The sequence below is a fragment of the Ascaphus truei genome, chromosome 10, assembly GCF_040206685.1.
Source record: "Ascaphus truei isolate aAscTru1 chromosome 10, aAscTru1.hap1, whole genome shotgun sequence".
Taxonomy (NCBI): Eukaryota; Metazoa; Chordata; class Amphibia; order Anura; family Ascaphidae; genus Ascaphus; species Ascaphus truei.
In genome coordinates this window covers 14287806-14313751 of record NC_134492.1, presented here as the reverse complement: position 1 = coordinate 14313751, position 25946 = coordinate 14287806, and the positions used below count along the sequence as shown (strand labels likewise).

General features: G+C 42.1%; 1 protein-coding gene across 4 annotated transcripts in view; it reads left to right on the top strand.

The window, feature by feature from the left end:
* Nucleotides 1–25946, top strand: part of ROR1 (receptor tyrosine kinase like orphan receptor 1) — a 236141-nt gene that overhangs the window by 197252 nt on the left and 12943 nt on the right. For all 4 annotated transcript variants that reach the window (XM_075615915.1, XM_075615914.1, XM_075615913.1 and 1 more), the window contains 3 exons: nt 21272–21399; nt 23343–23660; nt 24935–25180. In XM_075615915.1, coding sequence (XP_075472030.1) covers nt 21272–21399; nt 23343–23660; nt 24935–25180 — 692 coding nt within the window. The remainder of the gene's footprint in view (nt 1–21271; nt 21400–23342; nt 23661–24934; nt 25181–25946) is intronic.

Genomic DNA, 25946 nt, shown 5'->3' with positions numbered 1-25946 from the left:
CCCCGGAGCTGAAATTAATGGTGTTCATCTCCGGGGGCCCCCTGTTTCAATCCTATGTTAAAAAAAGACAGTAATACAAAAAAGAGCATGAATTGCTCTTTTAAACCACACCAGGGTCTGACAATTTGCTCAGCATACCGTACATGTGTTTCTGTAAAATGACTGAATGGAAATGTGTGAGACGTAGGAAAATATTCTGGAAAGTACGAAGAATGGTGCACAATATTGAAAACTCTGTTGAACTATACAACGTATAGTGACATGTAATTCTCACTGCGGAGCACTGCATACACTGTCAGCACCAAATTAGAATGGATTTATAATGATAAAAACAGATGGGTCTTTTGCTAGTCTCCATTTTTTCCATACTCACATCAAAAGCCTCAGATTTGGCTATTTTTCCAACATCCACCAAATGTGTGAAGTCCCTCTGCTTGTTTTATAAGTGGAAGAAATGAGTGACCTTGAGCTGTTAAGACTCCGAACTAAACAGATGTCATTTATTATTAAACTGACAGTAACATTTCTCTTGGAGGAAGGCGTGCAGCTTTTACAACACGATGTCTCCAAGAAGCATATCTGTCAGCCTATGAAAGAGCAAGAAGTAGGAACACATGAAAATCTGAGGCAATGGTTATACGCAAACACAAAAAATGCTGAAGCAATGTTTATACCAGGGCTGGGCAACTCCAGTCCTCAAGGGCCACCAACAGGTCAGGATTTCAGGATATCCCTGCTTCAGCACAGGTGGCTCAGTCGATATCCTTAAAACCTGACCTGTTGGTGGCCCTTGTTGGGTTATCCATTACATACTATCCAAAAAGGTCACAGGGTTCCCCTGTTCGACCAATGCAAATAAACAAACAATATATCTTCAGCACTGAAGAGTTAACCACAGTGGGATCTATCTACCAAGGCAATGTTGGCATAAAACAAGGGAATTTTCAACCTGCCCCAATGTATCGAAAGATTTGTCTCCAAATGTGCTTGGTCTGCCCTAGCATGCGACTTGGGGAGTGTCAGTAGGAGGCAGGGCTGCAGACAGATTTCCTGGGGCCCAGGACTAGAGTTACGACCTCTCTCCCACGCCGGTTCACGCCGGAAGCTGAGCCCAGCTAGCTTCTATCGCGCTGATGTCAGAGAGGTCCGGCGCGCGCCAGCATCAGAAGCTCGGGGTCGGACAATCGGTGAGGGAGGCCCACAGCTGGGGAGAGCCGGCCCTGGGCCAGCAACGAGAAAACCGGGAACTGGGTCCCCTGCAGGCACCAGGCCCAGGACACATGTTCCAGCACTCCCCCCCTGTCGGCGGCCCTGGTAAGAGGTGTTGTGGGGGGGGTTGCATGAGGCAGAATGTGATACATCTCATTATAATCTGTGCATCTCTGTCCCAGTTTGCACCTTGGGGAGAGTCAGTAGGAGGAGTTGGGGGGAGTTACATGGTGCACAGATTATAATGAGATGTATCACATTCTGCGTCTCTGTCCCAGCATGCACCTTGGGGGGAGTCAGTAGGAGGAGTTGGTGGGAGTTACATGGGGCAGATTATAAGGAGATGTATCACATTCTGTGTCTCTGCCCCAGCTTGCACCTTGGGTAGAGTCAGTAGGAGGAGTTGGGGGGAGTTACATGGGGCACAGATTATAAGGAGATGTATCACATTCTGCGTCTCTGCCCCAGCATGCACCTTGGGGGGAGTCAGTAGGAGGAGTTGGGAGGAGTTACATGGTGCAGAGATTACAATGAGATGTATCACATTCTGCGTCTCTGTCCCAGCTTGCACCTTGGGGAGAGTCAGTAGGAGTTGGTGGGGTTACACGGTGCACAGATTATAAGGAGATGTATCACACTCTGTGTCTATCTGCACAATTATTTTTCCCTTTTATTTGCCCCCGAAAATTCTCCATATCGGAAGTGCCTTGAGTCTAAAATTCTGCATCCGATGTACAGTAAGAAACTGTTTTTTCATATAACGCAGCTGTGCTCCAATGAAGGAGTAGTGCATCAGAGCAAACTTTTCTCTACGTTGATACATACTGTAGGCCCCATAGCAGCAGATGATCACGGCTATAATAAATGACGGCTAACTTTTTCCTAACCTTTTCCCCGCAGAGCTGTCAGCCTAAAAAATAAGATTCACAAACGCTGAAACTGCTGGTGCATGAGGGGATTTATATACACTAGGACAGAGGTAGCCAACTCCAGTCCTCAAGGGCTACCAACAGGTCAGCTTTTTAGGATATCCCTGCTTCAGCACAGGTGGCTCAATCAGTGGCTCGGTCTTTGCGTGAAGCCGGGATATCCTGAAAACCTGACCTGTCGGTTAGCCCTTGAGGTAAGGAGAGGATCCAGCCAAGGGAAGAAGCGCCGTGCGCTGCCACCGTGATATCGCCGAGAAACAAGCTGATGCTGCTCGGTCGCTTATATTGTTTCCATGTTAGATAACATGTAGTATGTTGCTTCCATGTTATATACCATGCAGTATGTTGCTTACATGTTGCAGGACCTCTGCAATTGAAGTGGATAATTAGTACAGGCAGTCCTCGGTTATCCGACACAATGCGTTACTCAAAATGGCGTTGTAAAGCGAAACGTTGTAAAGCGAAACACGTTTTCTTATAGGAACACTGTTTAAATGAAAGGTTCCGTTCCTGAAGGCATTTTTAACACTAAAATACACCAAATATTTTATGCAGGCAATAAGATATGCAGCACACACATAAATTATATAGTGTATATTCTGTATTATATATATATAATATAACATAATAAATGATATATTATATAGTATAATATAATATTATATAGTATTATATTATATATATATACACTCTTGCGACGCTTTGCAACGTTGTTTATGTGAATGTGTATATTTATACACACATACACAACGTTGCAAAGCATCGTAAGAGCGTTGGATAAGCCATTTTGGCGTTGTAAAAATGAATATAGGTATGCATTGCATAGCGTTGGATAAGCCATTCGTTGTAAAGCGAAGCGTTGTAAAACGAGGACTGCCTGTACTGCTCCTTCTGCGTGCTACATTTAAACTCATCATTGCTAACCCCCCCCCTGTGTAGCTGTAGCTCACCAGTCTTTTAAACCTCGTGGTCCTCCTTCGGCCTGCAGCTTTGTATTTTCTGTGCCTTTAAATTGATTTACTGATTATTATTATTACTTGAATCTAACATGTATACGGCTACATGTCTACAGAACATCAGGTGCAATTAGATGTTCACTACCAGCTTTCCATGGGTATGAGTCATGTCATTGTGAAGTAGAGGATTTAAAACTTCAAGGGAAGAGGAAGGCAGGAGAAATGTATGCAAACCAGCAGCAAAGAGCGTTTTCCATAAACCATTTAATATTGAGCAGAAATATCAGCAGATTCGGGCTCTGTAGGCCCCAGGCTAGAAGTTTGTGTTGAGGTTGCAGTCTGTTTTTTCCTAGTACTGCTGTTGTAATAATTTCAGCTACTTACTTACAGATGTAATTAATCAAAATGCTTTTTTTTTGTGTTATTAAGACCACCTGGGCAAGAAGTAACTTAATATGAAGCTGAAAAGAACAATGCCCATTTTTGATTTAACAATGCTGCTCATTGTTCTAAAGATATGTCAATCACACGAGGGGAAGCTTGGTTTGGGCTCCATTTCCACTTTCTACGGAGCAGCAAGTGACATAAGTCCCAAGGAACGTGTTTATTCAGCCTAATAAAAACATGAAATAAGAAACAAATCCCTGCGGCCCAAATATACTTTTCGCTACAGCTGTAAATTTGAAAGCTTTTCAAAAATGGCCATGATAATATCATTTTCGCTTTGTTTTTTTTATTCTAAGCATTGGCTATTATGGACACAAGTTACCAATTGTCCCGTTGAACTTATCAGTTGTTTGAGAGAAAATATTATTATGAGGCGCTACGTTAATTATTCATATAATTAGAAAAAATGCACTGCAGCAGGGATGGGCAACTCCAGTCCTCGCGGGCCTTCAACAGGTCAGGTTTTCAGCATAGCACTGCTTCAGTACAGGTGTCTCAGTCTTTGACTGAGCCACTGATTGAGTCACCTGTGCTGAAGCAGGGATATCCTAAAAGCCAGGCCTGTTGGTGTTCCTTGAGGACTGGAGTTGGCCGCCCCAGCAATACACAATATGCTACAATACAGAGAGCAGTAAATTCTGTGTTGCCTTCAATTTTATATAGAGGACTAAGCAGTGAGTATTTAAGTGTGTTAGGTTTATTGGTCTTGTTAACAACAGGAGGGATGTGGTTTCGCCTGTGGTCAAGGAAAATAACTTTCACATATATTTTCTGTTTCCCGGTGACACATTTAAAGCAGAAATACTACATCCCCCCCACCCTTTTTTCCCTTTCTATTCTTATTATTATACGTAAAGCGTGTGACAATGTATAATTCTATTTTCTTACCTAAGCTGGCGATCATCTGGTGCTCCTGTTATACATCTGTGCAAATCCCGATTGTGTGCCTAACATAATGGACGCCTTTCCGTTTCAATCAATCCTTAAGCCAGTGTAGCAGCAGCCACAATGTATCCTTAATGTAACATTATTGTTACAGTTTGCAGCTCAAACTGCTGGGAACATTGGCAACAAATTATCACAAGCAGGAAAGTGTTGCAAAGATCTTGCACTGCTCAGGAGGTGGGCTAAAGCCTGCTATAGAAATGAAAGGATGCTTTAAAACACATTAAAGAGGGGCATTAAAGCTGCAAACCAAGCAATATCATACCCTGTGTGGTTTTAAAAAAAAAATCAGTTCTGTACTATGAGAAAATACTTGTAGCATTTTTTTTTAACAAATCTGAATAATATTTTTATGTATTATAATGTAAGAAGCATTTTTTGTTTCTATAGCAACCATTTACAAAGTCACATCCCCTTCCTCTTCTGAAACATGCTCTGGCACACCCCTTTTTGAGCCCTGCCCTCTCTGTAACAGTGCGCCAATTGTATCAGTGACTGTTTGGTCACATGATCTTCCCCACAAAACTTTGCATCTTCGGTCCTCTTTTGCTGCACTGACAGCCATTTAGTGAACCCCCTCAAGCCGAGTCTTCGCCGATCGATCACAGGAGAATGGATAGATCGGCAATGTAGCTAATTACTTATCATTGTGTGGATTGTATTGATGCGCATATTAAAGGGATAAAAAAAAAATTTAAACGGCAACTTGGATTGCTGCTTTAAAACACATTAAATATTAGCTAATAATAATTAACTAATAGCATTATTAGTTGAATAAAATAATTGAAAAAATAATCAGTCTCTTATCTAATACTACACAACTGGTTTATTTAAAAAAAAAACATATTTCACATGTTTTGCTGCGTTGACATACTGTATAAACACTACAAATGTGCATAATATAAATTCAGAGTACTGTATATGTTGCAGCAGTGTAGCTCATATTTTCAGTAAATGTTTTGTGAAGGCAAAGAAAGCTACTAATTGTCTATCATCTATGAAAACCCTTGTAACAGTTCCAATATAGTATTTTTATTTGATTGGTGTATGCTTAGCTGTAAAACATATGCTATATTGAAAGTGCATGTTGTTGAAATGATCACCTGCAATGGACTGTAAACATACATATGGTATACAGTATGTCAAGTGGTTTTGTTTTTGTTTTCCATCTGTATGCTTACAAGAAATTGTGCATTGTTTCTGGGACTGAGCGATATGGCTTTCACGTTAAATGTGTCTATCCAGTCCAGTGGAAAGCAGCGGAATGCACATCGGGGGCGCAGCACTGAATGCCCATCGGGGGATGCAGCTCTGAATGCCCATCTGGGTTGCAGCGCTGAATGCAGATTGGAGGTGCAGTGCTGAATGCAGATTGGAGGTGCAGTGCTGAATGCAGATTGGGGGTGCAGTGCTGAATGCAGATTGGAGGTGCAGTGCTGAATGCAGATTGGGGGTGCAGCGCTTAATGCAGATTGAGGGAGCAGTGCTGAATGCCCATCGGGGGAGCAGCACTGAATGGCCATCGGGGGTGCAGCGCTGAATGCCCATTGGGGGTGCAGCGCTGAATGCAGATTGAGGGTGCAGTGCTGAATGCAGATTGAGGGTGCAGCACTGAATGCAGATTGGGGGTGCAGCACTGAATGCCCATCAAGGGTGCAGCACTGAATGCACATCGAGGGTGCAGCACTGAAGCAGATTGGGGGTGCAGCACTGAATGCACATCGGGGGAGCAGTGCTGAATGCACATCGGGGGAGCAGTGCTGAATGCACATTGGGGGAGCAGTGCTGAATGCACATCGGGGGAGCAGTGCTGAATGCACATCGGGGGAGCAGTGCTGAATGCACACCCCCATGTTCTGCTTTGCCGAGGAGGAGAAGGCATGTTACACTGACACTGTGCAGACTAATTCTTGTGTTCCCGGTAGTCAGAGGGAAACAGCATAAATATTATAGTGTATAAATAACTACATACTTCCTTAATATCCTTATTGATATAGTTACAGGCGTACAGATCGGGGGGCTTTGTTAGATCCCTTCCTCTCAGAGAGTTGCATTTCTGACACCGTGTTTGCATGTAGGGGGATTCTTCTTTGCGTCAAGGTCATTGCTTCAACTCACACAGGACATAAGGCCGCATCCATGCTCAGCGCGGCGCGAACAAAAGGCCAATCCTCAATGAGGACGGCCATAGAACGCGCGACGGCGCGGCCGATTTTTCATGCGACAAAATCATTTGATTTTGTTGCGCGACGGCTGGGTCATGTGACTGGCGACCCTGCTCCGTGACGTCATCGGCCACGCCTCCCCATCAGAAGGATCTGCAGTCCACAGATCGCTCGAAGATTGAGCCACTCATTGAGCCACCAGTGCTGAAGCAGGGATATCCTTAAACCTGACCTGTTGGTGACCCTGGAGTTGGCCACTGGTCACATCTGTAAACCTGTCTCCTAGAAATGATATTTGAAAGCGACTGATATGTGACTTTCTGCCTTGGCTTGGGTATAACTAGCTGAACTATGGAGTCTGAATATATTGCATAAGGAACAGCATTCTAATTGTGCACTGAAAAAGTAAAATCAATGGGATGTGGCATTTTTCTCTTGCACACTCATTCACTTGTCATTTGAAAAAGCAGCAATCTAGTGGCAGCTATTTAAAAATCCAGCGCAGATGAATGCCAGATGTGGGCCAGTCTTTAATTGACCAGTGGCTGAGGTACTGTATAGTTTTGTAACCATCATGATCAATGTATCCATGTATGGGAAAGCTTAAGGAAAATACTGCTTTCAATTAACCCTTGCAGTGTCACCAGGGCCAATCATGCATTACAAACAACTACTGCATTCAACTCTCTAAATCCCTGGCAGGGGAAAGTGAGAGAATATTCCCTGCTCATTCCACAAATCAATAAATCAGGTATATTTAAAAAAAAAAAAAAAGACAGACGGGAGGAGTTATTTCTCGATTTGTGAGCTATCATAGCAAACTGGTATTGAACATTGGAGTCACGTTCAAACGCTCCCAATAAACCTACCTTCACCAAGTTACAGCTAAAGTTCAAGCAATATCCTACGTGTGTTTTTTTTTTGTTTTTTTAATAAATCCGTTCTGTACTATGAGAAAATTCTTGTAGCGTTTAAAAAAAAAAAAAAAAAAAAAAAAACTATTTTAAAGACATTTTTATTGTATTCTAATGTAACAAGCATTTTGGTTCCTATAGCAACCATGTACAAAGTCACACCCCCTTTCCCTTCTGAAACAGTATCACCTTTTTGAGCCCTACCCTCTCTAGCAGTGAACCAATTGAATCTAGTGCCTGCCTGGTCGCATGATCTTCCACACAGGACTTTGGCCGTCAGTGCAGCAGAAGAGGACCCAACATCCATTTATTGTAGTGAACCCCGAGCCGCACCTTTGCCGATTGATCACATCAGAACGGATCGATCAGTAACTTAGCTAATCACTTGTCCGTGTGCAGATTGTATTGAGGCACATATTGAATGAAAAATATATATATTTTTTTTTGTAAAATGACGGATTGAACTGCAGCTTTAAGAATCTCATATTTTTATTACCTTAAAACGGTATTTCTTAACTCTAAACTGTAGTTCGAGTGGTAACCGCACATATACAAATCTGAATTGTTTGGTGCAGTTGGAAATGCTGGTAATATTTTCTGTTCTAATCCAAAATATCAGCAGCTTTTAGTATATATTTTTCGTGTGTGTGTGTGTGTGTGTGTGTGTGTGTGTGCGCACGCGTTCATCCATTCTTGTCCTTGTCCATACCCTCTGGTACGATCTTGGCCGTTTGGCCACTACCAAACTGCCGCCGGCACTTCGCTGCCACTTGCCGCTGCCGGGACATCTCGCCACTTGCAATCTCTATGTCGCCATCTTTAAATGCGTCGCACCCTGATGACCACTTCTAAGGTAAGTTTTACTTGGCGGTGATAAGACCAATTGGCGGGGTGAGTCACGGCAAAAGCCCGGCGGTCATTCGGTCTCGGCGAAAACCTACTAATTTCTCTAAAATAGATCCTGTGACTAAGTTGGACAATTTGACCAGGCATGTTTGGTTTAAAAGATGGATGGAACATTGGGGGGAAAAGTATTAAATTGGTGAGTTTGCCCATGTTTACCATCTATGGATTTCTGGACATAATGTACGAACACTGGATCTACCCTGAGGCAATCCCACATATTCAGAAAATCCATATTTCCGACTAAGTGTTACAGTTGCTTTAAGAACAAGACAAAGCTTTGTCACTTGGGGCATTGTAATTGTAAGCACATGAAGTGCATATCATAATGAAAAATTATGTCATAAATCTGTTAGAAATAATGTACGTGCGTACTATTACATGTGCATGCGTGTAACCAGCTGCAGTAGATTCTAAATATAAAATATTACCATGCAGCAGGTCCTTTCATGGAGCTTGCAGTAACAGCTTTTTTGAACACACGTTTCCATGAATAAGCAGTGCTATCGGGGCAGGGGACAGCCTGGCCAGATGTGGCACGGAGGCTGACCGATGCTGGAAGTTGGCCCATTTAAAGGTCAGGCCCAACTTCCGCATCGGGCCGCCAGCACAGGTGGGCCAATCTGCGGCTCAGTCATTTTGACTGAGCCACCTGTGCTGGAGCAGGGGTATCCTTAAGACCTGACCTGTTGAGGTTCCCTGAGGACTGGAGTTGGGAAACACTGTCCCATGGAGTGGAATCTCTCTGCTGCTATGGGGTCCTCTCTGGTGGACTCTACGCCCTCCCCTTCTCCCAGGGGTATCTGGCCATTGCTGGAAGTATGGGCCACCAGGAAGTCAGGTCCAATTTCTGCATGTGGCCGCGGAGATCCAGTTCCCCCTCCGTTGCAGAGGCCTTTCTGACCAGGAAGCCTCTTCCCCAGCTGAAGAAAGCGTGAGGGGGGATACAAACCGAGGAGGTGTGGGAGACAGAGGGGGGGGGGGGGAAAGTGACTGGGGTGTGGAGAAATGCTGAGGGGTAGAGTGACTGGGTGGAGAAATTGCAGGAGGGGAGGTAGAAAGATAAAGGTGAACTTGAAGGACAGCTGATGGGGGACCCGGGCAGAGACTCTAGTCCTGGGCCTAGGAAAGCTGTCGGTGACCCTGAAAATGAAATGTTTCCTGGCGGGGGATATTAAGTATTGTAATCAATCTGGTACATCAGGGGTTAACGTTGCTTAGAAATTGTGTTAAAAATAGAATAATTGTGCTGATGAAAGGTCAAGAACCTTCCTGTGTCTGTGCTGATCTACAAAGAGGGATTAATTGGGGGGGGGGGGGAGGTGCTATCACTGAAGGCCACTGAAAGTGAAATAAGTATAGTGAGCCAGAGCCAGATCCATGGCTGTCGGCCTCAAAGAAAACCGTAACATTCCTGAGATACCTCCTGTGCATCACAGAGAGGGGTAACAAGCAGGTTAGAGGACTATACTAAATATAAGTCACGATCCAAGGAGCACAGCCACAGCATTATAACATCAGGACAAGATAGACCGTTCAAAGATTTATTAAGTTAAGAGAACATACAGGCAAAGTCCTGGCAGGTACTCTGACATGTTTCACGCACAGAACGCTTTATCAAAGTTTATTATCCTCATACATATTGACTGCATTTACTCCTTTGATCAATGGCTGGTGCTCACAGACACACAGGAACGGGTTAATATGATTATTTACTCATCAATACTACAGCTTTCTCCAGCTTTATACACCTTCTATTGTTTTTGGAGCACCGGACCTATGGGCTAGGGATAGTCCATTATCTTTTTATATACTAAATATAAGAAATGATGGGCCTGACAACAATTCATAAGAGTAACAAATGGATATCTGTGACTGTTGCGATTAGACCAATCAAATTATAATACGCACTGCATGAGCAAGAGGTGCGAAAGACAGATAAACTGTTTCTCCTCAAAATAAATAGGCTGTCACATTGTAGGTGCAGGCGTGTATGTGGAGAGCATAGACGCAGCCGTGAAGATGGCGTCTGTCTAAGCATTCGGGAAATGAAGTTATGAGTTTGTTTCTGTATTCAGTCAGAATTTAAACGTCAGGAGGGGAGTTTTTCCTTTAAAGTCGTAAATGTCAACCAAGAGCTAAGAGGGGGGGGGGGCATAAATGTCTGCATGTGTGAATAGCAAATCAGAATTCAACAGAGGTGTGTTTGGGATCAGACACGTGAATGTTCACAGGTGGCTCAATTAGCCCCTGTTTCAGCACAGGTGGCTCAGTCTTTGCCTGAGCCTCTGATTGAGCCATCGGTGATGAAGTTGGGATATCGTGAAAACCTGACCTCTTGGGGGGCTTGGATACTGGACTTGAGCACCTCTACTGTACGTGACCGTTCCCATGAAAGAGTACGATTCACTAACATTGTTCCAACCCTTTTATACATGAAACGGAGCTAAATCTAGTAATTTAGGAATCTTCTATGGTCTTGTAGAACTTGATTAAAAACTGGGCCACCACTTTCAAAAGCATTCCCATACAATGATTGTCAAAGAGAACACGCTTTGCTACTAAATCATGATTTTAAATGTACGTTTCGCCAAAGTAAAAGTTGAAAACTATTTAAAAATAGCAATGATTGAATCCCTTCCTCAGTGACGGGGTTTTACTGCGTGTTACTCGCACAGCGCAGGGGCGCAATGCTACAAGATGATAGTATTTATTTTAGAAACCAACATCCAGAGCTTCCTACGCTGCCATGCTTCAATTAGGACATTACACATGTCACCTTCACCAAGCGATGTTTATGTCTCTGTACAAATCTGACTTGCTTCAGCACAAATATGTTCTAATTAGAAATGACATCACAGAATGCCAATCAGAATGTTGTTACACAGTGTGTGGGAATGTAAAAAATACATCTATTCATGGAAAATAAAGGCCATGTTACCAGGAAAGGACTCTGATTTATTATGAAACCATCTCGTATTTCTTGTAATTTTTAGGTTTATTCAATAAATAACACAAAGACCTTGGAAATCAGTAGCCGATTCTTAAAAATGACAGGAGAACCGTGTGGGGTTAACGTCTCATTAAAAAGACCGAAAGATCTAGAATTTTTTTGGGAGATTTCGACCCGCAGTGAAAATATACTGTAGCATTTACTAACCTCGGAGACTAGGAAGGCAGATACAGTATACATACGTGTAAGAAAAGATTGGACATCATTTTAGGAGAGCTATAGAGGGATGGGCCAAACGTGTCTCAACAAAGCAAAAGCAATAATCCAGGGAGCGATCTTATTCCCATTCACTTTTTTCCCTTTGGAGACATCATTGACAAATATACTTCCTCAGGACCGCTATCATTACAGCATGAGTATCCACCCACTTAGGATATAGCAAAAGGTTGATGATATGTTGGAGAAACTACAAATAAACGACTTGTTGCCTTTTATTTAAATGATCACGTGCTGGACCTTTGCATTGACAGTGATATTTCTTATTTAACATGGCTATAAAAAAAAAAGTTCAGATAAACATCAATGATTCACACAATGTTGGAGATGGAGGAGTTGAAATGAAGGACGTTTTGAAATGAAATCCAATGAACGAGAAGACATGTAGCAAACATAATGCACTAAATAACACGCAAAATAATGTGTGGTTTATCATGACCGTTGTTTTCAATAGCACTGCTGTTAAATAATGTGCCAGCATTACCGCGGCGCATGACGTTAACGGGAGCAGGGGCGTCTGCTATATCTGTACGTCTGTCAGCTGTGCGTCTGGACCAATCACCTCACTATCTAACACCCCCTAACATCCACATCCCCAAACCTTAATGGGACCAGCTGTGCGACTAGTGCTTGACTGAGCCACTGATTGAGCCACCTGCGCTGAAACAGGGATATCCATAAAAGATGGCTTGTGTGCGGCTCTTGAGGACCGGTTTGGAGACCCCTGGACCAGACCATACTCCGTCCTGAGCCACACTCCATCCCACAACGAGCTGACACTTTTTACCTTTTTGTTTCAACATTGTCCCTCATTCCTTCTAGATTGTAAGTTTTCGTGAGCAGGGCCCTCATTTCCTTCTGTAGCGTTGTGCTTTTTTGTCCTTATTTGGTATGTAACTCTATGTAATATACATCACTCCCTACCCCCACTGTACCACGCTGTGTAATATCTTGGCACTTTTCAAATAAACAATCATTTGTCCCTATCGATAAAACACTGATGGGATAAAGGTCTACAGACATATTTCTGATGTTATAGGAATAGACAATATCCATATGTTTATGAGCAGGAAGTTTATAAAAAATATCCCCTACTCTACTAGGAAACTAATCAAAACAAGACTTTTACAAATTGTATTATGCATCTGAACTACCACATCATAGTACGAGGTTCCCGGCGGCTTTGTATACAGAATTGTTTTTTTGTTTGTTTTTTAATTCAAAATGTATTGAACGTTTTAAAGGGGATGGGGGTGGTGACAAAGTAAGAAAGGGAAGGGGGAGGGAAAATAAATATTCCATCAACAACGTACAACACAGCGGGATGACATACTGTAGGTACATTTATGGTTAATATCATGGCTGAGCTTTAGTTCACTAAACACAGCATATTTCCATATTAAGATCAGATGGTTATGCGGTAATGTATGTTATGGAGGTAAGATGTAAGGAGAAGAATGGTGTTTTTTCAAGGAATTGAAACAGTTAATTATATAAAAAATACTTAAACTCATTCCAGACATGTTGATCTGTCATTATTCATATTTTTTACATCTGACACACGAGTTCTTATCCTTCTATATGCACCATGTTCATATATATATGACTGCATTCAAAATTGTTTGCGTCTACTTACATTTGCCACATTTATGGCGTACAAAAGTGGCGCATGCGTGGAGTTTAATATTACAGATCATTTACATATTGTATGTGTGCCACAGACAACATTCAAACCCCGTCTCTACCACCACCCCTAGTGTCATTTTGTTGTGCAAAAGAAGTTGACGAACACTGCATACAAACATTGATTTTATACTTTGGCTCACTAATTTGCTATTCTTCTGTGCGTCTGTTTTATGACAAAATGACTTACAGCGACGCATTATTTATTCATACCCCCCCAGTCATTGGCTGTAATATATTTTAATACTCCAGCAAGAGACTAAGACATGTTTCCATAAGTAGACTTACATAAGCAATGCATATGTGCAGAAGAGAATCGGATGGTCACAAGCCCAAGATAAAGAACCTTTAACACCTTAACATTATTATTTTTTAAACATTTATATTAAACAAGATGCATAGCTACAAAACTATTGGCCATCCTATTTCCCTCCCTGCTTTTATGAACATCTATTTAAAAGGTTCATGTAATCCCAATAATTGGTTTCACAAACTAAAAAAGAAAATCTCATTTTAGGCAGGACCAATTTAGGTACCGATAGCTAATTGATCCCCTTCAGTGAGGGTTCAGCCAATGGACTCTTTCGTGGCAACATTACAAAACAATAACATGACAAAAACAGAACGAGGAGCAAATGTTTTATAGTATCAAATAACTGATTACGTGTATTCTGTTACACAAATACAGAATAGCCAATTGTGGCTAGAAACCCTTCCACTCAATAATTGGAATCTATGAGTGACTGTTGTCACTAGCTGAAATGAATTCCTGTGTAGTAGTGTTAATATTAATTTCTGATTTTATAATGGTCACACTTGTAGGATATAATATGGGTTCATTTTCCTTCAAATGAAATGCGGTAGCCAAGACATGATTATAAATTACATCCAATGATACTGTGTGCTAACTGGAACATTTCAAACCCTTCTGGAAAATATGATGAAATTGTTTTTGTCTGTTTATGTTAAAGTCTCATCTTTGCGAAGCAAAAATGTTGACAATGTATCATTTTCTTGGAAGAGGTACCGACGATAACAAGATTTTCAGATAATTGTAAACCTTCAGTTCAATAATGTAATAGTATAAATATACCAAAGCCTGCTGCCTACTGGGTTTTAACAATCAAAAGCAGAAATCATGTTTGCTGAATGTCAGGATTTAATTTTTTAGAACTTTGCTAAAAATAAGTTTTCAGTCATTTGGTGCGTGTTCGAATTGTGTGTTGGAACCATAGTAACCTCTTGGATACTTTACAAACATAAAGTACAGAAAGACTATCCTAATAGTCATGTTCTGAAGTATTTTCTTAGATTGTAAGCTCACCGGGCCAATTACTTATACTGTTTCCATTGATGTCTGTAAAATGTATTCTTCAACTTGTACATCTACACTCCACTGAGACAGCACTAAGTATAAAAAGACCTACTCACAGCTCAATCTAAGGGTCACCTCTCAACTAATTCTCCTGGATCCCTCTGCTGCCTTTGACACGACTAATCACCCCTTATCCTGAACATTCTCTACTCTATTGGTCTCTGTGATGCAGCCTTCTCCTGGCTCCTTCTCTTTCTGTTGGGTTTCCACAAGGCTCTGTCCTTGGCCCTATGCTCTTCTCACTCTAAACCTCTTCTCTTGGAGAACTAATACAATAATTTGGCTTTCAGTATCATCTATATCTATATGACACCCAGATGTATCTCTCCTCCCCTGACCTCTCCCCCTCTCTCCTGTCCCATGTCTCAAATTGCAGAGAGACGATCTCCTCCTGGATGTCTCACCATTACCTGAAGTTCAACATGTCCAAAATAGAATTAATACTCTTTCCCCCTTCCACTGCCACCGCTACAATAACACTCCCCCCTCACATAACACCACAATCTCTTCAACACCTCAAGACATCTGTTTAGGTGTCATCTTCGACTATAATTTCTCCTTCATTTCTCACATTCAGTCCCTCATGAAGTCCTGCCGTCTCCTCTTTCGAAATGTCACCAGGATACGCCTTTTCCTCATTCGTGATGCAACTAAAATCCTAATCCACTCACTCATCATTTCCCGCTTTGACTACTGCAACCTTCTCTTAGTTGGCATTCCCCTTGTCCACCTCTCTCAACTCCAATGCATCCAAAATGCTGCTGCCAGACTCATCTACCTCACTCACTGCTCCACTTCTGCTGCTCCACTGTGCAAATTCCCTACACTGGGTTCCCATTGCCTCTAGAATTAAATTAATAATAAGTAATGACTTACAAAGGTCTCAACAAAGCTTTCCCCCTTACATCTCAGCCCTTGTCCCCAAATATATACCGAAACGTCCCCTACATTCTGCCCACGACATCCGCCTCTCCTCCAACTATGAGGCTGGACCAATCTCCACCCTGTAGAACACCCCCCACCCCAAAACTTTAATGGAATCAGCTATCGAGCTAGACTGTATTATAACCAGAGATTGGCTCCATCCTGAGGTACACTCCAGCCTGAGGTACACTCCAGCCTGAGGTACACTCCAGCCTGAGATACACTCCAGCCTGAGAGGCTCCAGCCTGAGGTACACTCCAGCCTGATGTACATTCCATCCTGAGGTACACTCCAGCCTGAGAGGCTCCAGCCTGAGGTACACTCCAGCCTGAGGTACACTCCAGCCTGAGGTACACTCCACAATGAGCAGCCACTTTACCTTCTTCTTTCAACATTGTCCCTCATTCCCTCTGCATTGTAAGCTCTCTGCCTCTTTGTATCTGTGTGTGCATGTTTATCCTCACCTGTGTGTAACTGATTATGTAATATACATAACTCTGTGCCCCCATTGTAAAGCGCTGCGGAATATTTTGGTACTTTACAAATAAACGATAATAATACTGTAACAATGAATAATTAATTATTTTATATATACTGTAGTACCAAGTACAGGCATAACCCAAGATGACTAGATGCTTAAAATAGCTTAGTGTTGTGGCAGGTAATGGTATTGACTGAGTGATTTACTTTTATTATAATTGAGAAACAAACTTTGGCAAATGTCACCCTTACAACGTATACATTTACTGTATGTTTGACCTGATTGTGTGATATCATCAGGGATCCTTGCTTATGTTTACTCTCGTCCTAATTGTCCTTGTCCTAAAGATGAGGTGTGAGCACAGGGAACCGTAACAAAGGAGTAGCAGCTTTGGATGAACTGAAACTGGTACAGGTAGTCCTCGCTATCCAACGTTTCACTTTACAACGAATGGCATATCCAAAGCTTTACAATGCAACCCTATGGGACGTTATCCGATGCCTGAATGCGTTATCCAACACGTACCGCCACTGATTAACATGGGACTCACTTTACAACGGTTTCACTATCCAACGCTACTTCCAGAACGGATTCCGTTGGATAACCGAGAACTGCCAGTAGATGGTTTATAGTGTGCTTATGTATTTGGATGGGAAGAATAATCCAACAATGTAAATACAGAAGGCCAAACAGAGATTTGAATGACCCTTTGACACTAAAAATTTAGAATTCAAGTGACCCATATTCACAGGTCAACTTATCCTTTGTGAAGAGTTATATATTTTATTGAACAAAAACAAAAATACATACATAGTTTTTGGTCAGTGTATTTTGACACATGAAAATTTGTTTTGATGCACTGAATCCTGTTATGCTCCAAGCTGTGTCATATGTAACAGGCGTGTTAATTCAGTTTCTTATATCTGGTGCATGTTATACACCATTATTTATTTTTTTATTTATAAAATGTTTTACCAGCAAATAATACATTGAGAGTTGCCTCTCGTTTTCAAATATGTCCTGGGCACAGACATATAAAGACAATACATGGTTACATATAATATTTAACGACATTTCATGAGAGTTAGTGACATTATATGTTGTGGGACGTACTTAGCAGACAATTAACCATGTAAATCTTGCTAGATTTTTTTTTTAAGTCATGTAGTTTCCGAAGAATGAACCTTTTAAATGTTCTAAATCTCATGGACTTTATATGATTCATGTATATAATTTACAATTAAATGAATCAGTGGAAAAGTTCAACGTTGTGCAAAATGATTCAGTTAAATACATTGACAAATGTTTTAATATTAATTGAGCAGATAGTTGTGTAAATATGACCCCTTCATTGGTTCTGAATGTTGTAGGCGTCTCCTAGGCCCCAGGCTCCTGACCTTTTGTCTTGTTTTGGACCCACTTCCACAATCCCAACCCTGAAGACATACACTCTTGGAGCCTGCACACACATTTGAATTTTTGGCTTTGCAATTGTTCCCCAGCCTTTTCTCACACTTTTCTATCGCAAGGCATAATATGCATGGTTTATGAGCCATAATTAAAGTTGCTGAAAGAATTGAAGCCATCACTATACTTGTTCCATTCCACATCATTTATTACTTAAAAAAAAAAATCATAATGCAACACCTTCTATTAACTATTCAATGACTGAATTAAACCTCTATATCATCCATGAGCTTTGCTTTGGTGGGGATATAAGAGGGTAAGAGTAACGTCCTCCTGCCTGATTACCTCCCCTCACTCTCGCCTAAGAGACGTCTCCCGTGCTGCCCGGTCTCTCTGGAGTTCCCCACCACGCACCATCAATCTCTCCCCCAGCCTTCAGACATTAGAAAACTCACCTTTTAAAAGAAGCCTGTCTTGCATACCCCTAACATCCACCCACCTTATTAAGACCAACTGTGCGGCCGGACCGAACTCCACGCTGATACCCCCTAACATTATATTTTAATGGGATCAACTGTGTATCTGGACCATGCACCGTCCCACAATGAGCAGCCACTTTACCTTTCGTTTCAACAGATTCCCTCTAGATTGTGCGCTCTCACAAGAAGGGTCCTCATTACCTTCTGTATCGGTTTGTGCATGGTTATCGGGCGCAACAATATACTTTACATTGGTAATTTACAAATACACAGTGATAATAATATCTGGGACTTCTTCAGGAGGATTGTTGTGTTTTTCCTAGATGTTCTGCCACTGTTGTCATGGTCACTCCAGTCTGGTAGCACCTTTTTGAGCTCTGCCTTTGGCAACAAAGTATCACAAATCGATCTGTTGCTATGTTCCAAACAGCGGACTCTATATTGCTCTTAAAGCTGTAACAATAATGTGTTACACTTAGTAATATAATGTTACATATCAGCTGCAGCATTTCACAGACTGCAGCATAAGGCTAAGGCCCCGGTCACGCCGCTGTAACGCGCACCCGCGCTTTTGGCGGCGCGTTCAGCCGATTCCCCGGTCTGCAGCTCACTGCAGGAGGAGAGACTGGGGGGGCGTGGCGGAGGAGTGACGGGGGCACGGCCATGACGTCACCCGGCAGGTTCGCCCTCATTGGCTGAACCCCCGGGGGGCGTGCCTAATCGCTGGACGCGAGTCCTGCTCTCAATTCTATTGAGAGCAGGAGTAGCTCTCGCGCGAGCGCTGCGGCCCCCCCTCGCAGCGGGCCCGGCGCCATTGCGGGGAGGGCTCTCGTGCGCCACAGCGGACGCTGTAGTAGGCAGCGGGGGCAAGGCCTAAAGGTAGAAGGCGGCCATTTCGTTAGGCACACAATCAGGATTTTAACAGATTTATAGCAGCAGCACCAAATGATTGCCAGCTTAGGTGAGAATGTAGAATGATACATTGTCACACGCTTTACATACACAAATAAGAAAGGAAAAAGGGAACAAAAGGAGAATGTAGTATTGCTGCTTTAATTAGACAACGTTTCACTTGGGCCTCTGCAGATTGCTGCAGCACTGTTTTGTATTTCAGCAAACCTAATTAATTACATGACCTCATCATTCCCAATCAGGATTGAATTGTACATCCTGAATGATGACCTCATTCGCTAGACCATGGCGGGCGGCAGTTGTGCCAATGAAGTCCATGGCGTTAACTCGCCTTGTACAGCTTAGTGACAGGGGCTGTATAAGCGGAATCGGTCTCCGCCGCCGGATCAGACTGTAACTCCCGGCTGACGAGGTTTACAAGTTCTGTCTGACACACATAGACGTTTGCGAAAAAACTGGCTGTCAACGTTTTCTTTGCCAAATCAGAGCGGGCAATCATATCTTCAATTTCTAGTGCACTGACAGAGCTATAAATAATTATATTAAGCAAATTCTAACATTATTAATGTGCTCATAAAAGACCGACAGCCATAAAAGTCCTATACTCTGTATTGAAAGAACATGTTTACATTTAATAAAAGGCTGATTTATGCCTTAGATCACAATCTGTATACCTCCATTGCTAGCAACAGCTGCCTCTACTTTCGTCTGTTCCTTCTTTTTTCTTACAAGGTATAAATCACGCTGGATTTGTGTTTGTTTTTATTTTGTACCTTTTTCATATTACATTGCTTCATAGCAGATGTGCTTTACAAGGATAAAACATGCACTGAACACTATTTAGGGGATTTGATTTTTGCTTACACTTGTGCCATTTCTTTTTTTTTTATTCATCATCATCTCAGCATTATCACCCTATTAAACATGTTCTTGGTATGACACAAAAAATGAGAGATTAGACACACCCACACACACCCACACACTACTGCTTTTCTTGTACAAGAGCCCAATATTTCCAATCCTAAACATCTTACATTACTATAACCGTCCTGGTGTGGAACGGAGCCAGGATGTTGCAGTCTGGATAGAACTAGAATCTTTGGCCAGAGTATGTTCAATCTTAACAGAAAACAGCAACTTGCATTCACATCACAAAGCACCCTTGCAGTCGGACACCACACTCATGCATGTCACCTACACGGCTGCCAAGAGACAACGTGATAAACTGCGGCAGCTCACAATTTATTTGGCCGCTTGCGAATGTGCCTCTCTATTCCCTATTAGATTTTATTAGACTGCTCCTGTGTTATTTAGACTGTGTTTCGTGCTATTCTCCTACAGTGAAACCATATCACTTTCCTTAGAATGAATGATGCTGCCAGTACGGGGGAAAGTCCACACTGTTTGAAGAGCCCCTGTACTTCTAGCAGCCAATTCATAAGATACAATTTAGGCAGAAGAAAGTAACACGTATTAACTGTCACATGGCATTTTCCCAGAGTAAATTCTAGGAAATGTTGAGTGGGTTAAACATAATAATTGAGTGGAAAGCCCTTTTATCCATTGACTGACAGAACTGACTTCATCGCATTGTACATTGCTGGAGGGGCATGTAACATATTACCTTATTACCTACCAGTTGTGCTGTAAGTATTAGCAGCCGGACAATTGCAATAGACATCTATCTAAGATTAGGTCCTGTCTCCTAAGAATCATCTAGTTACATTTTATTATGTGCTGAAGTTGTTAATTTTCAGTTACCTGGAGCTCGCTAAGCTTTGTCGTGTTTGGGAAGCCTAATAAACACAAAACCTCTCTGCTTCCTTCCATTTTGCTATTTATTTTATTGTGTTTAGTCGCACTTTATAAGTCCTATTCCATAGAGCTTACAATTTACTTTTGGTTGGCGTGTGTTGCCAAAACCACAAGGAGCAAACAAAACCATTTAACCTGGTTCATTCCCTTCAAACGCAGTGACATCCACATCAGACGACTCACATTGTAGGCATATTCAAATTTACATTTGTGTACATTTCCAGGCATCATTTTTGCCGTGTAATTAATAGTTTCCTAATTACCACAAACAAGAATCTAGTGACTAGATTCAATCTAGTCACTGAAATTGATATATTTTTCACTGTGGCTTTTCAAGTTCCACTGAATTTGCTGTTTATCTGTTTTACAAGAAGCTGGAGCAGAGGTTTGTTTCTGTATCTCGGGAAAGAGATGTTAAAATGCATATATGCTGTGACGTTTTGTTTTCTAGCTCCCTCTGCTGACAAGTTCTTAGTATATTTGTGTTCTTGTCACCAGGGACGAGTATGAGGAGGACGGATTTTGCCAGCCCTACCGCGGAATTGCCTGTGCGAGATTTATTGGCAATCGTACCATTTATATGGAGTCTTTACACATGCAGGGGGAAATAGAAAATCAGATTACAGGTGCGTGGATACATTCCCTTCTTAATCCGTACTGTTTATTTTCTCTTCTTCCATTCACAATCTGCAGTAAACAAGAAAATACCACTTGTGGTGCATTTGCATGTCTCAGACAGGTCTGCAACCCTGTCTTTCCCCATTATCTCTTAGGCCAGGTCCCTGCTGGCTCCTGTGCAGTGACAAGATCCGCCCGACAATGGGGCCGGGGCCGCTGCGAGGGGGGGGTGGGCGCTGCGCAGACAGAAACTCCTGCTCTCAAGAAAATTGAGAGCAGGAGTCGCGATGGAACATAAGGCCACGCCCCCCTCCCTCCCCCCCGGCGGTTCAGCCAATGAGGGCGAACCTGTTCTGTGACGTCACGGCCGCGCCCCCGTCACGCCCCCCCCCTGTCTTTCCCCCTGCAGCTCTCTGCAGACTGGGGGACTCTGCTGCACGCGCCGCCAGCCTCGCAGACGCACGTGCAACGCAGGCAGCGGGCCGCAGCCTTACAGTGCTGGCACTGCAGCCATGGATTCTGGGTAATGTCATACAAATGAGCACAGTGCATAGCCAGTAACCCTACTCACAGACCGATGTTTCTACCTTTTGGGTCTCATCAGTGCGAGGCTGGTTATACTGGCTATGCAACGTGACGCTGGTGCGTGGGTATAGGCGTGCGACGTGGGTATAACCAGACATTAAAAAAGTTATGATGAGTATAAATATTTCTATCAATCTATAAACCTGAACAAACCAATTAAACAATTCTTTAACTGTTTGACATTGAGAAGCAAATACAGTAAATGGTTATATATTGTTTTTATTTGTCTGTAGGCTCGGATTGGATGGGCTTTGTTTAATAACTATTCTGCATAAGATGTTATTTAAATTGTAAGTCATTTTGGACAGCAGCCCAGACTTTCCATTGTTCTACTTTTATACCTTATACCCTTTCCCTTTAAAACGTCTGTATTCCCCAACATTCTGCATTGTTTCTTTAGTAATAGTGTGAAATGCTGCCTGTAGGGCCAGGACAAAATAAACCTAACATAGTATTTTTTCTAAAAATACAATAACATAATTTTAAAAGGTTAATATTATTGTTTTGTCTTTATTGATGGGAAACTAACTAATTTGCATACTACAGTATATCCTCAGTGATAATCGTTAGGGGAACTCCTGTGGTTATGGGGCCCGCCCAGGCACCACCTTTTTCTGCCTGCATCACTATGTTAAACTGACTTCCTCTGCACCTTCTTCTGTGGCACTTTCCTTAATCCCCAGACCAGGAAATACAGCCAAATCACGCAACCTAAATTAAGTCTATTTTCCCAGTCTCTGACCAGTGGATGCACTTACCCTTCAGGTTGTTAAGAGGCCACTGGGTTGAAATGAATTGTAAGGCAAGACATGTTAGCATTCAAGAGGCTTTGTATGCTGACACAAAATGAACATTTTGGGCTCTACGACATGAAAGTATATAGATATATTTAGTGTCATCATACAGTGCAGCGTTTTCAGTTATATTTTTGTTTCTTTTGGTCATTTTCTGTTTGCTCTAAAAATATATTTTCATGAATAGCATGTTCAAAAAAATTCTATTTCATTTTTAAACCAACCCCAATCCCCAGTGGTATTTTTGAATCCAACCACTAGTTCAAATAACTGCAATTTTGAGACCGGGTAGAGACTCGATGAATAGCTTTTAAACACATTTCAGCAATTGATTATGACTGATGATTACTGGCTGGACGTGCTTCATGAAATCCATAACCAGGACAGACGTTTCTGATTAGCTTGCTGTGTTAAAGGAAGCAGTGTGTTTGGAGGAAAATACACTTAAGTTTTTTTTTTTTGTAATTCAGTTTTAATTTAACTGAATTCATGTTACATTGAAAACAGGAAATGTTCATACTGTGACTCCGCTAAAAGAAAGATAATATATATATATATATCGTGTGTTTCAGCGGCCTTCACTATGATTGGCACCTCCAGCCATCTCTCCGACAAGTGTTCGCAGTTCGCCATCCCTTCTCTTTGCCACTACGCCTTCCCATACTGCGATGAATCCTCGTCCGCTCCAAAACCCCGGGATCTCTGCCGGGACGAGTGTGAGATTTTGGAAAACGTCCTCTGTCAAGCCGAGTACATTTTTGCCAGGTCCAATCCCATGATTCTAATGAGATTAAAGCTGCCAAACTGTGAAGATCTTCCGCAGCCAGATAGGCCCGAGGCCAGTAACTGTATAAGGATTGGAATTCCTATGGCGGAGCCTATCAATAAAAGTAAGTGCGACAGGCTGATCTCATCTCAGAGGCAATTACCCACTCCTACAGTTCACATCAAGCTTTTTCCTTCTATGCATGCCAAAAAATTCTAATGGATTAAAACCTAACATTACACACATTCTGCTGCCCGTGTGCCAATCACATGCACATCTGGGCCAGGTTCTTGGGCCCACGATACTTTTTTGTACTTTGTGTTTTTTTTTTTGTTTTTATATTTCTGATTGATGCGCAGCAATGATCCTTCTTTAAGGTTTATGAAAGGTACGTCCCTACTTACTTGTGCACTGTATTTAAATGGTGAATTATGCTTTTACCCAATTAAATTAACCGTGTCAACTCTTTTAGGTGCACAAACCTAAAATAAGAAAATTATTTCATCAGAAACCATTATATAGTTGGCATCTTGCATATGGTCCAAAGTAATTGTAATTTACAGGTGAAGACCCTCATTGAATGTGCAATTTCCTTTTCTTGTGTTGCCCTGAATAAATATTTCCCAGTCTTTCGTTTCTGAGGAATATTCATGTCAATTAATACTTTTGGGGACGTTTTAATAATGGCCGCCATTGTGATTCTTTTAAGGATTGCTTGTTAATGCAGCCTTGCTCTCTGCACGCTTGTAATGGCTACAACGTTCTGTCCTCAGGTATGATGCGTCTAATGGGAGCTGTGCATGTTACTTAGTTTGTGTTATTGTGTCATTTGAGCTAAATCGAGACTATCATTCATATCTTCAATTAGGCAACAGACATTAAAAGTAGTATAATAATAATAATCAATAATGCTGCAGAGCATGTAACACCTTTAGTGTGTACAATGTTACCGGCTGCTTCTGAATTTACCATATACTGTATGTAACAACTTCAGTGCCCTGTGTATGTACATTGAACATCACAGAGACTGATATTGCAGGGCACAGGCGGGCAACTCCACTTAACAAGCGCCATCAACAGGTCAGGTTTTAAGGATATCCCTGCATCAGCACAGAATCAGTGGCTCAGACAAAGACCTGTGCTGAAGCAGGGATATCCTTAACATTTGACCTGTTGGTGGCTCTTGAGAACAGGAGTTGGCCCACCCTTGCTATAGGGGTCTTGAGTCACCCCGATATCCTCCTTATCCCCTATGTACTTACAGCATATACAGTCACCGGAGCAAAAAATAAAACTATGATTTGCAAAATGGGTGTAAGTCCCCCCCCCCCCCACCTTTAAATACTAACATGGATTGTACTTAAAAACATACATATTTTTTATTCATTTTCATTTCAGACCACAAGTGTTATAACAGCACAGGAGTAGATTATCGTGGCACAGTAAGCGCGACCAGGTCTGGACGGCAGTGCCAGCCTTGGAACTCCCAATACCCGCACACTCACACATTCAACGCCATCCGTTTCCCGGAGCTCAGCGGGGGGCATTCCTACTGCAGAAACCCGGGGAACCAGAGAGAAGGCCCGTGGTGCTATACCTTGGATGAAAATGTGAAGCACGAGCTGTGCGATATTCCCGCCTGCGGTAAACACTCATTTATTTTACATTCGCACACCCATGTACCTGCGCCAACGAAGGCATCTGAAGGCAAAATGTGGAAGGTTTTTTTTTATTGTTTTTTTTTTTTTTTTTTGATTGTGGGAAAAAAAGGGAGGAATCGATTCATGTTTTTCAGCACTTCTGCGCTGTGTCATTTCTGTGCAGCTCCACACACAACTCCTTTGTCGGGTTTGGGAAAAAATAGCTGTGCTGGGGAAGAGTGGGACGCTTGTAACCCAAGCCACAGCGTCTAAAACAGGAAATTCCCCAACAAGAGAAACTTTATCACTTTTGCATCTGTTCAGCAACTTGAGCAATTACAGCAACATTTTTACTATAACTGTTTACAAGGAAAGAACATCTCCTCAATGATATATCATCTCCAACGTATTTGTAACATTGCGGAAGGACCTCTATTATTCCATCAATTATGGAAGTAATTGAGCCCGCAACTGGCCATATTCTAAATGTTGTCCTGTCCGATACCCATAGTCATATTAGTACTATTTTTGTCATTATTATTTTCTCTACAATATAATATATAGTTCAATAGTCCGTGTGTTACAAATGCGCAGTTACTGCTGTGGACATTGGCGTCTGACGTCATAGCCACGTGATCATGGTAGTCAGACAGGGAATTCCAACACCGGAGAGGTAACCACACTGCTGCAGTAGCACCAAACCAAGCAGAGCAAAACAACACTGCAGGAGTTTAAAACTCCAGGCACTGAGGATTCCAAGCAGAGAGGGA